The sequence below is a fragment of the Podarcis vaucheri genome (genome assembly GCF_965113315.1).
Source record: "Podarcis vaucheri genome assembly, chromosome: 1".
Lineage (NCBI taxonomy): Eukaryota > Metazoa > Chordata > Lepidosauria > Squamata > Lacertidae > Podarcis > Podarcis vaucheri.
Window position 1 is genome coordinate 77,076,892 of NC_138759.1, and position 12,132 is coordinate 77,089,023.

The window sequence follows — 12,132 nt, forward strand, 5'->3', positions numbered from 1 at the left end:
TGGCAACGGTAAATTATGTGAAGATTACTAAAGTATTGCATGCAAGGTAGTCTTTCAAGCACTGAGGAAAAAATCACTAGTAGTTAATCTGTTGCGTGGCCCATTGTACCTACCTGTGTGTTTTGGTGCCAAAGCAGGCTATTTTTCAGTTGCCCCATCTTCTATCAAGACCTTTTTGTATTGGCCGTGCCCTGTTGCCACGTACTTGTACTTCTTGCCAGGAAGCTTCTGAGGAAGCTAAATGTGAGGGGAGGAAACGGAAGAAGCTTCAGAGGCTAAAGTACTTACTCCTCTTCCCACACCACCTGCTTTCCAAGTGTTTTGCGTGCTTATCCAACTTTCAGTATTTTCAAAGTGGTCTGACTTTGATCCAGTTATTCCACTTCTCCTTTTACACCCGAGGAGGGAGTAAGGGGATTTTTATTGTAAAAAAGCAAGTTATAGGAGAAGTGAAACTGTACACAGATGGTCATCCTGCCACGGATGAGCTCATGTCAAAAAGTAGTGTTAAGTAAGAGCCCTGAAAGAGCACTTGAACTGTTAGCGACCCAAAGGTGTTAAAGACGCCATACACGTTTCCATTTATAGGTGATTATTCCAGAGTACTTCCCTGCTAGAGCCCTTTCATGCTGCTGAGGCACTGCTTCCCCACAATTTGCAAGAAGCAATATTAAAAGCAAATTCAACATTTAGTATAGCGCCATATGAATAAGCAATGCCTTTCCAAAGGAGCAGCCACGCAGGTTCCAGGTTGGCCCCAAGATTCTCTTCACCAGTTTAAACCCTGAGTATCTCCAAAAACAAGTGGATCTCTCACCTTGACATTTTCATCTGTCCTTGGGCTCTCTTTCTGCTCCCACAGGCTTCTCTTATTCACAATGTCTCCAGCCACAATGTCCTAGAAAAAGCATGGACACAGTGGTAGGATTTTGAGCTGCTTATCTTCCAGCTCATTTGATAATAATGATGATGGTGCTTTTATTGATACCCCACCCATCTGACTGGGTTGCACCAGACACTCTGGGCAGCTTCCAGCATAATAAAAACACAGCAAATGTCAAACATTAAACATTTCCTGATACAGGGCTGCCTTCAGATGTCTTCTTAAAGTTGTGTAGTTGCTTACTGGTTTCACATCTGACGGGAGGGCATTCCACAGGGCGGGCAGCACTACCGAGAAGGCCCTTTGCCTGGTTCCCCATAAATTCACTTCTTGCAGTGAGGGAACTGCCAGAAGGCCCTCAGAGCTAGACTTCTGTCTGCGCTGAACAATGGGGGTGGAGACGCTCCTTCAGGTACACTGGGCCAAAGACATTTAGGGCTTTAAAGGTCAGCACCAACACTTTGAATTGTGCTCAGAAGTGTACTGGGAGCCTGTATAACAACCTAGGTGTCAACATTTACCACAGGCACCTCCATGCAAGAGGCTTTACTAGAACGACAGAACTTTTATGCAATGTATCAGTATGGGAGCCCTATATTCTGACCCCATTTGATTGAGTGCATTTTTGCACATTAAATCATGTCCATGTAAATGCTTCCTGCAATAAGATGCATTTTCATTTTTTCTATAACAGCATCAACCTTTACCAACAGTAGGCTCTTTAGACACAAAGCACAACAGAAGCCCTACCTTACAGGGGGTTGTCTTCACAGAAGTTTGAGCCACTTCCCCCGTCTCCCAGAGGCTTTTTGTGCTGGCCACCGCAGCACTAGTGGAAGGCAGGTCAATGGAAAGCTGACGCACTGGCTTCGGAGACTTGATGGACGTCTGGAAGGCACATACGTAAATCTGAAAGAGCTTCTTACTCTGAACTAATTCACCTCTTTTACAATCGTGTATCGGGCTCTTTCTAAACACATCCAATTGACTCTCATCTCCAGGTACCTACATGAGGCAGAATCTGCATCACAGTGATGCTCCTGCTTAAGCAAGCTCTAATGGAAGGTGGATGTGTTCCTCTCAAAGACAGGAATTGCAATGCACAACCACTTTGTGCCAACAGAGCTCCTGCTGATGGTAGGACAGACAGGCAAGGCAGCTCCTAAACACCTCTAGTGCAGACACTGCCTTCATTTCAGAGACTCACATAATGAAAACACACACCCAAACCAGCCAGCCAAACTATACTATAGATGGTAAGACAAGGGTGGAAAATCTGTAGCCAGCAAGGCAGGAATAGGCAGACTCAGTCTCCATGGCCAATGGTTAGGGCAGATGTTGTCTGTCTCAAAGGACAATGGAGTGCGCCACCAGGGGTGAAGTCAAACTGCTACATTAGTAGCACCAAAGTAACCTCCTCAAGGTGTAAGGCTGAGCAGTATGTATGGAGGTCCCGGGCTGCTCAGACTTTGTGGTCCAAAAGAAAGCAGAGCAATACATCTGGCACCAGCTTGGCTGCAGGAGGGTTATGTAATTCTACATAATCTCATGCACTACAGGTTTCCCATCCTACAGTAGAGGCGCAACAGAGCATTGTAACAAGAAAGCATCTCATTAGGCCCAACAAAAGTCAGCCGCAACCCACACATGTGATAACTGGATAGGAGGGCAGAGGAGGCACCTTCACATGCTGATTCCTAGCCTACACCAAGCTGGTAGCACATGCACAGGACTTTGCTTGCCACAGAAAACATGACATCTGCAGAGACATGCCAGAATCTGAATCCTATTATGTGCAACAGCAGAAGTACCTAACCAGCTTGCCATCCATTTAGAGCCAATCAAGGCAGGTTTTTCAAAGCCATTAACACATTCCCTAACTTAATCAGGAGTGGAAGGAAACCAGCCTGCACCCTCAGCAAAGTTTTGGACAACTTCATTAACAGAGTCAAGGAGCTTCACCTTACCTCAATGGCATGAGTGTACTGCTCAAGTTTGTCATCAATCTTTGAAACTGGAAGAGGTGGCTGTGTCTTCTTCACACTGTTACTGGAAGGAGAACAGAAGAGGCCAATGGAAAGAGGATTTCTCACAAACCTGGGCATTTCAAAGCTCATCCAGCCCAACATGTTCATAGCACCATCTTCCAACTTGTCAGTGATTTTTGGAATACAATAGGAACTAATTGAAGGAAATACTTAACCATGATTTGTTGCAGTAACCCTGGGTTAAGATCCTGAGAATTCAAGGAAACCATGGTTTAGCTTGCTTAATAAGTTCTGCCCCTGCAGAGGACTTGTATAAAGGAGACACCAGTAATACCTGCTTGTCATTGTGCAAGCAGAAAGACTGGGGAGATTGCCTGAACCAAAGTTTAACCATGGTTTGTTCATGGTAAATAGTGGCCTGGCTCACACGTCATACCAAGCCAAACTCTGCTTTAGTGAGAATGTGTGGGTTCCTAGAGAGGAGATCAAGGCTGTTCTGCTCCTCCTGAATGGTTTTGTTTCTCCTTATAGTATAGATCTCACAGACAAGCCATAAGTGATAGGACAAAGCTTGGTTACAGTCTGTGGCTAGTCTGGGTCGAAATGACCAAGACTAACCTGCTCAGTGCAGGAGCATAACTACTCAGCAAGAGCAAAGTGGCCATAATCTCCGCCCTAGGAACCTGCACATGATTTAGCTTAGTGTGATATGTGAACTATACCAGTATTCAACCTTGTCTAGCACAAACTTTAGTTGCACATCCTGGTTTGTGGCCAGTCTTTTTTGGCTAAATATCTAACCAAGTTTCAGTTCTTTGTCTGAATAAAGAAGCACAAGTCTGAGCAAGTTTTAAGTGTTATGCCCAAGAAAGAGATACCAGCCCAATTCTTTGCCCTCAGTATCAAGAAGAATAAATGGTTTGGGGCCAGGTGTTGTGAAGGACGCCACAGCACCCACTTGAACCTGCCTAGGCCTTAAGATCACCCTCAGAGATCCTGCATGCAGGCCAAATGTCAAGATTAATTAGATTTGTGGGCACTTCTGATCAGGCTGTTTCAGTGGTGGCCCAATATGCCTGAGAAGTTTGATCTACAGATAGTAATAATATAGACTATTGCCCCACCATCCCCATATTTATTAGCTTTTAAAGGGACCTCAATTTGTTGTACTTATTTCAATCTACTTTTAACGGCTTGGGTTATATATCATTTTAAACTGCTGCTTTTAATTTTGCAAATATAATTAGGTTGTTTTTATAGTTTTATTTTGCTATTCATAGAAGCTACATTGGGATGACTTTGCTCTGAAAGGCAGCATGTAACATGGGAAGTAAGTAAAACAGGCAACCCTGTTTGGGGAAGTATTTAATGTTTGATGTTTTATTGTGTTTTTAATATTCTGTTGGGAGCCGCCCAGAGTGGCTGGTGAAACCCAGCCAGATGGGCAGGGTATAAATAATAAATTACTATTATTATTACTTTCAGCATAGTTGCCTTTAACCCAGTGAAACACAGCATCAACATTGCATAACTTAAGAACATTCAATCCTCGGGTGGAAGTTACCTTTTCTGTATGGAGCGGTTCAGGGATTCAGTTCTTTCAACGATCTAAATAAGAAACGACAACACACCAGCTTAGTCAGTGGTCTAGAAGATAGATACAACCTTCCTGCTTCCACCCCAAAATGCCAAGCTAAGGCTGGGAAAAGAGAAGAAAAAGGTGTAACGACTGCCTTTCTCCCACCTGATTTGCACAGTTCTGTACCCTTCTGCTCTTCTAGGTCATTGTACAGTGGTACCTCTGGTTACGTACTTAATTCATTCCGGAGGTCCGTTCTTAACCTGAAACTGTTCTTAACCTGAAGCGCCACTTTGGCTAATGGGGCCTCCTGATGCCGCCGCGCCGCCGGAGCACGATTTCTGTTCTCATCCTGAAGCAAAGTTCTTAACCCGAGGTATTATTTCTGGGTTAGCGGAGTCTGTAACCTGAAGCGTATGTAACCTGAAGCGTATGTAACCTGAAGCGTATAGTCCCCCAAATGGGGGGGGGAGCTGGGGGGGGAGGAGAGACCCAACCTTTGTTTACTGGGATTTCCAGTGTCCTACTACCTAAGGATTATGATGCATACCTTTACCGTAGGGCTTGAAGGAGGCTGAGACTCTTCCTCTTGGCTGGAAGTGCTTGGAGTTCTTTGCCGTTTTTCTGGTGCCTCTTCCTCCTCATTCCTTCTCCTTTTCTTCTCCTAAAGAGAAAGAATTGGTGGCAATTCAGCAAAAAGAGCTTGTGCAACATTTCTTCTAGGAGTTGTTTTCCACACCCCTAACTACCTTCTCTGCTATTCCAGTTGCCCTACTCCCTTCTTCAAGTGCAGAACTGGACACAGTGGTCCAGACAGATGACCTCTGACTAGTGAAGAATTTCCCAGGATATCAATATTACAGTTCTATTATTGCAGCCTAAAATTACATTAGCCCCCCCTTTTTTTTTGCAGGCACATCATGCTGCTGATTCAACAACAGTTGTAGTCAACTGTGCTCCTCAGACCCTTTCCACATGGCCTGCTACCTAACCAGATATTCCCCCATCCTATATCTGTGAATTTCATTTTTATTTTATTTTTTGCCTCAATGCATAACTTTGCATTTGTGTCTGTTGAAATTATTTTTGTCATATTCAGATGAGTTTCCCATTTTCTCAAGGTAATATTGAACTTCATAGTTGACGTCATCCCATCCCCATGACATTGCAGTGACAACAGCAGTAGTGTGTACAGCAACAAGACACTGAGGGCCAACAAAAGTTTCCAAGCAGATTTTTGTCTTTCTTTATGTCCTTATTTTGCCCATTTCCCTTGCGGTCCTGTTGCCTCCGTTTTGCTTTTAGCCTACTAATTTGTAGGCATATGATAACAGAACACATCTGACCTCTTGCATTTTTCTCTCTTCTTCATGCCGATTCTCTTCTGCGACATGCTGTGGCTCCTCTTCGACATCTTGGAGCTCCTCTCTGACATCCTCATTCTCTTCTCTGATACCCACATCTTCGTTAAGTTTTTGCTGCTGATCCAGCTCTGCTTCTTCTTCAGGCTGATCTTGTGAGATGGAACCAGAGGAAAACTTGAGGAAGTTTGAAGGCCCAGGTGCAAACCGGATGAAGATGGGAGACTCCTGATCCAGGTGAATCTGCCCTAGCTTGGCTTCTGCTTCCATCAGATTGCCTTCTTCTTCCTCATAGGAACGCCTTGGTGACCTAGGACTGAAAATTGGCAATGGGAGGAAAGGATAAGAGAAAAGGACAAAAGTATCAGTTAACTTCCTTTTCTTTTAAAAGCCAAGCACCCACTTTTAATATCTTTAAGATGAGCAGAGTTACAATATTCACAGGAAAGGAAGACTACTAGTTCAAATGATGCCACCAATTTGACTTCTATATGAAAAACAAAATACAGCATTGTGCCAATGAGTTGCCACATAATCATTAATATGGTGAGACACTTGTTTGCATTTCCTTAGTACTCCCCAGAAGTAGTGGCCAGAATGGGAGAGTATATATAGGGGAAAGGCTTTGTGGAGCACCCAGCACAACACATATATGGGAGCCTTGTATTCTGTTAACAAAGTCTACATTCCAGATTTAGCCCAAGCCACCTTGACACCCAAATGCAAGTGAAACACAATGTCACTGAGAGTCTCCAAAAATTGCTGCCTGGTGCAATTGTCTCCTTCTGCCTAATGGTTAGACTGAGTAGGCTGACTCTACCAGGTTCTAAACTGTCCTGTATCAAAAGTAAAGATAGCGAGTCCAGTGGTGCTCCTGATATATTGTTCAAAACAAGGAACTACTATATCTGAAAAACCCAGGGCAAAATAGATGTGGGCATTCAGAATAACCAGAATCTGGTGAAGCAGAAGTTATTCATGTTACTGGTAGGATACTTGTGCAATACATCTCAGAGCAAAGATACCCCCTGCTTTGCGGTCCTTCAATGAAAAACAAGGGGGAAATGACATGTGACGCTTTACGATCCATATCCTGCCTTTTGCGGTGGTGGCAGGGGAGAAATGTCAGGTTGCAAGTTTGATGGCAGCAGCAGTACTGGGAGAGAGGATGCTTGACCTCTGGGTCACAGTTGCACTCAAAATCCCTCAAGGAAAAACCCCACAGAACCTCAGCATCATGTATCTTTTCCCTTCAAACCTCTTTCCTCTTCATCTTCTAAACCGAAGCACTATTGCATGGCGGCGCTTGTCTATATTATGACTCTCCTGGATGTAAATGCCAAGCTGAAGTTGATTTAACCTTCCACTGACCCACAATGTCCATACCAAAAACATATGGGAATGTGTGTAGGCACCACGAGAAGTTGTGTTTACACAGTTCCATTGCTGGGCTCTGAGGCAGAGCAGATGTTCCTACTAAAGCAGTGCAAAGTATGAGCATGGAAGGTGGACAGGCATTCCAAATTAACCCAATAAATGCTGGTTGTAGCTCTGGCAACCCCTCCCTGCATTTCACATGGAACACAAGGTAAATCCATATCTTCATTTATGTGAATTTGGAACCAGGTATTAACCACAAACCAAATGCTAGAAATGTAAACCATTAAAACATCATTTCTTCATTAGTCCTGTTGGCAGTAAAAAGTACCCAAGGCTTACCTACAGACCCTATGCTTATGAATAATCAATTATAAAGCATTGCTCACCCCAGGTGCCTCTCAGCATGCTACTTATTGCTTTTCTGCTATGCAAAATTGCTAAGCGAAATTGCAACTGAATTTCCACACTTTTCTTGGCATGCACCTCTCACTATGTTTCGTATACACAGTAGTCATATAGGCAGCATCCATTCTCCTCCATGTTTTACCTCACCAATCACAATAACTTTAATTCCAAAGTCACTACTTTAATTAATTGAGGGGTGGGGAGACCACAGCTCTGTGGCAGAGGACCTGCTTTCCATTCAGAAGGCCCCAGGTGCATCTGTGATGTACTGGGAAGCTCCACGCAGGGCGGGGGGTCGACAAATGCTGTATAAAGATGAGCATTGCATTCATTACTTATAAGGTACCCCCATAGCAGTGAAAATAAAAATGTGCACACTGGTTTATAATTTAGTTAAAATGTGGGGCCATGTTCCTAAACACCACCCCAAACCAATGAAGAACCAACAACATTGTGTTTGTATAGGGTTGCCAACCAAGTAAGATGAGAGCTGGCAGCAGCTTTGCACACAATGAAGCTTTTGAAAGGACAGAAAAAGCCTCATCATAAGGACATAATAGCGGCCTGCTGGATCAGGCCAATGACCCATCTAGTCCAGCATCCTATTCTCACAGTGGGCATCCAGATGCCTATGAGATCCTGCAACCAGGATCTAAGCAAAACAGCACTCGCCCCCCCCCTTTGTTTTCAGGAGCTGGCATTCAGAAGCATTACTGCCTCTGCATGCGGAGGCAAAACAGTCACTGTGGCTGGTAGCCAGTGATGGACTTTTCCATCTCCACAATATCCTTTTTGAGTTGAGGCAACCAGCTTAAGGTCAGCACATTAAGCTGCCATTAAGAGGCACATGCCAAAAGTCAGATACAGAGTTAGCAACCTCCTGTTTGTGACCAAATAGCACCCAAGTCCATTCGGCATTCTACTCTTGGGAAGTCCCTGTGATATGAAGCCTACTCTCAACTCGCAAGTAGGAGATCTCTATGTATATCCTTCTGTGGACTCCCCCAAGGCCCAATAATCCTAGCAATCCTAAAATCCAATGGGGAAAGCTAACCAACAGTTAGAAAGAACAAATTCCCAGGAAGTTTACAAAGAATTTATAGTCTCCCTGTGTTAAGGCAGTAATAACTTCTCAGAGTACATATTGCCTACAACAGATATAATGAAACCTCACAATGCACTTCAGAGTCTGAAGCAACTCTTTTAAAGGACACAAGAGAAAGATTTCACTCTAAATTCCACCCAGAGTCTGGTAAAAGGCCTACTATCAAAAGTCTACTCACACTGGAGCTGTGGCTCTCCCTCAACCTCCAGGAAAACAGGAAGCAAAGCAGAGTCATCTCACCTAAATGTGTTTTCCTAATTAAGGTTTTCAGGACACACCCTCCCTTTCCTTTCCTTTCCTTTCCTTTCCTTTGCACTGTCCTGCTGCAGGTGTTCCATATTTTCTCTCTCCCAGCTGAAACAGCCTACATACCCCAGTCATATATATTTTTAAAAGCAAACAATAAACCCACCATACATGTGTTTACTCAGTGGAACTAATGCAGGAATGTCAAATAAAAATCTGCCTGGACTGGAAAATTTCTTGATAACGGAAATGGCTTGCAGTAAATCAAATTGTTTTGTCCTGAGAGTGGCCAGGCTACATCCCCTTACCTAGAAGTAAGCCCCATTCAATTGGTGAGCTTTACTTCCAAGTTCACCTGCACAGAATTGTTACAATTCTTCTGGTGTCTCTGGTTTGACACCAGTTCTTCTGGTTTGTGCGTAAGAATTTGCCACTTCTTTCGGAGCAACAAAAAGGCATCTCTACCTTTCTTCACAGCATGCAGGTGCCACCGGCTGGGCTTCTCTCCAGTCGCCCTGGCATGTCTGCTCTCCTTCCGGCACTCCTTCCCCTGCCCATCTCTGCTTGCGCTGCTCAAGTTTCTGGGACCAATCGCTAAAGCCTTCATCCTCTTCCAATTCTGTAGTCCCAGAAGGCTTACCATCAATCCTGAAACACGGAAGAAAGAAAGAAAGATGTTTAACACAATGGAAATTCAGAATAACACACACATTGTTCTGGTCACTGCCTTTGTTGACTGTTCTCATTTTAGCTACTGTACCTGTGGGCCATTCAGATGTTGCAAACTCCCCTTTGTCCCAGCCCCTGTGGCCAATGGTAAGGCTGATGGGAGCTGGAGTGAAACCAGAAGCGGGTGGTGAGTTAGGGTAACTCCACCCTCCAGACTCTGGAATCACTGCCGCTTACCTGGACAGAGCTGTGGGGACACTGTGATTGGGTGGACGCACTGGCAAGAGAGCTGGTACACCCGCTCAGCCCCAACTGCAGCACCACTAAGCCTTCATACCATCATTCCCCTCACAGAGGTACAATTTCCAGAGGGATTGTTTAAAAGGGTATATAAATTCAATAAATAATATTTTATTCTGCAAGGAGAGTAGGAGTCTCTTTTCTCAGCACCCTTTACAAATTACAGTTCCCCTGATAAGCTATGACTGTTTAAAGTGGTATGAGACGGCTTTAAATCTATAGTGCCGATGGAGTCCTGATTAGTGACCAGAAACACAACCATTCCACTCTCAAGCTCATGCCATTTTGTGAAATTTTGGATTTTAGCTCTTTGAAGACTGTGCACTCTCCTTTTCAGGATGTCAACACACACACACACGAGAGAGAGAGAGAGAGAGAGAGAGAGAGAGAGAGAGAGAGAGAGAGGTTAACCATCTATACAAAAGCATCCTTAGCAATGCTGCACTATTTCTGAATATTTATTTAGAGTTATGTGGTATTCTTATTAATTCTTTAGAGATTGTGTCCTCCCCACCACCACAGTACAGATTTAGTCAGTGGGTTTTGTTTAAGTCATGAAATAGTGGTCTAGTATCTGCTGCAGCCTTGCTACTGTCCCTTCTCCCCATGAATTATATTAGGACTCACACACCTGCCATTGACAACAACTTTGGGGTTTGTCTAAGATGCACAAACTTCCGGGTTTTCCTTTGAAAAAAAGCTCAAAAGCTAAAAAAAAAAGCATAAACTCCAATTTAAAGGTAATTGGGGGATGTTTTCGCTGATTGTTTACAAAAGCCCTTATAAAGCATCAGTGTGGTTTGGTATAGAAACTCACAACGGTGATTAATTTATAGGACTCTGCCTATGCTTGGTGCTTTGTAATTTGCTGCTGGCTATAAAGTTTGTGTGCAGTCAAAACTAGGCTCTGATCAATCCTGTTGGTTTCAGTGGGAGTGATAAGCAGCACAGTTCTATGCATGTTCACTCAGATGCATGCCCCACTGTCTTCACTGGGGTTTATTCTCAGGAAACCGCAGATAGAATTGCAGCTTAAGTCTCCAGTTGATACCAGTAGGAGTTTGAAATATATAACTTGGGCTGTTGCTATGTGTTTATTGGTCACAACAGTTATTTGCTGGCGCAGGAGAAAATTGATCTTGCTCTGTTCTTTTGAGAGCTCATGTGATGGCAGAAGTTCCACAAATACAATATAGTTTATCAGCAAACTGAGTCTAGATCATCTGACTCAAGGATTATTTTAAAAAATCAGTGAGAGTTTCCTGTTGGCTTCAGAGTGCAGAAAGTTGTCCTTAAAATATATTCCAACATCTTATCCAAGTGATTCCTAATTAGCTGGCAGACAAATGTCTCACTGCACCACCAGCAATAAGTATTGAGGTAATTCACACTAAGAATACAGTCTGAAACAATACAAAGCATCCTACATTCTTTTTTTTTGGGGGGGGGACTCGAGGGTCGGGAACTGAACTTTAGATATTTCTTATGCTTTTAATGTTAAGGATTGTGTATGTGTATGTGTTAACACCGAGAAAAAAATCTCTTCCATCCATTAATAAAGGAAGAGAGGGAAAGGAGCACTTATACCCAACTGGCAAGAGTCCGTCATTTGGCCTTCGGAGTATACAGACTGCATTCCAAAGCTATGATCGAACACAGCGGCTGCAACTTAATACAAAGATGCACAAACTCCTAGGCCAGAGTTAACTAAAAGGAAAATAAGTAAACGGGGATGTGAGAGAGTTGCTTAGAACCTCTTACACTGTTTTTGTTTTTCACAGGCTTCCTTCACTGCCTGAGCCCGACTGCTTTTAGAATGAAAGATCTACCGACAGCAGACAGGCACAATTTAAAGCACTCACAGTGCCTGTTTGATTCGAAACAGTTATGGAAATGCAAAATGATTCCGTAGTTGAGATGATGCTCTTCCTGTCCCACAATGCCAGGTCCTCCTGAGGTTTCTGAACTGGATATCGTAGAATGTTTAAGCAGCACCCACTCGCAAGTTGCAACATTGATCACGAAATATATATCATATATTGTACATTTGACATGACAGAGAAAAAGGAAAGGAGAATCAGCAGAGAATCAGTAAATGTTTCTGGAGATCAGTTAGCCCTACCTGATAACCATTTTCAGACATGCTAACTGAGTGGTACCTCAGTTTAAGAACAGCCCTGTTTACGAACTATTGGATATAAGAGCTCCGCAAAACC

The 12,132-nt window shown here is 43.6% G+C and overlaps 1 protein-coding gene across 2 annotated transcripts in view; it reads right to left on the reverse strand.

Annotated features, from left to right (window-relative positions):
* Positions 1–12,132, reverse strand: part of LSP1 (lymphocyte specific protein 1) — an 80,994-nt gene that overhangs the window by 11,932 nt on the left and 56,930 nt on the right. For both annotated transcript variants that reach the window (XM_082194437.1, XM_082194438.1), the window contains exons 3-10: positions 9,413–9,595; positions 5,797–6,127; positions 5,001–5,114; positions 4,436–4,479; positions 2,851–2,932; positions 1,634–1,771; positions 818–898; positions 114–237 (exon numbers count right to left, since the gene is read on the reverse strand). In XM_082194437.1, the coding sequence (XP_082050563.1) occupies positions 139–237; positions 818–898; positions 1,634–1,771; positions 2,851–2,932; positions 4,436–4,479; positions 5,001–5,114; positions 5,797–6,127; positions 9,413–9,595 (1,072 nt within the window). In that variant the 3' untranslated portion in view covers positions 114–138. The remainder of the gene's footprint in view (positions 1–113; positions 238–817; positions 899–1,633; positions 1,772–2,850; positions 2,933–4,435; positions 4,480–5,000; positions 5,115–5,796; positions 6,128–9,412; positions 9,596–12,132) is intronic.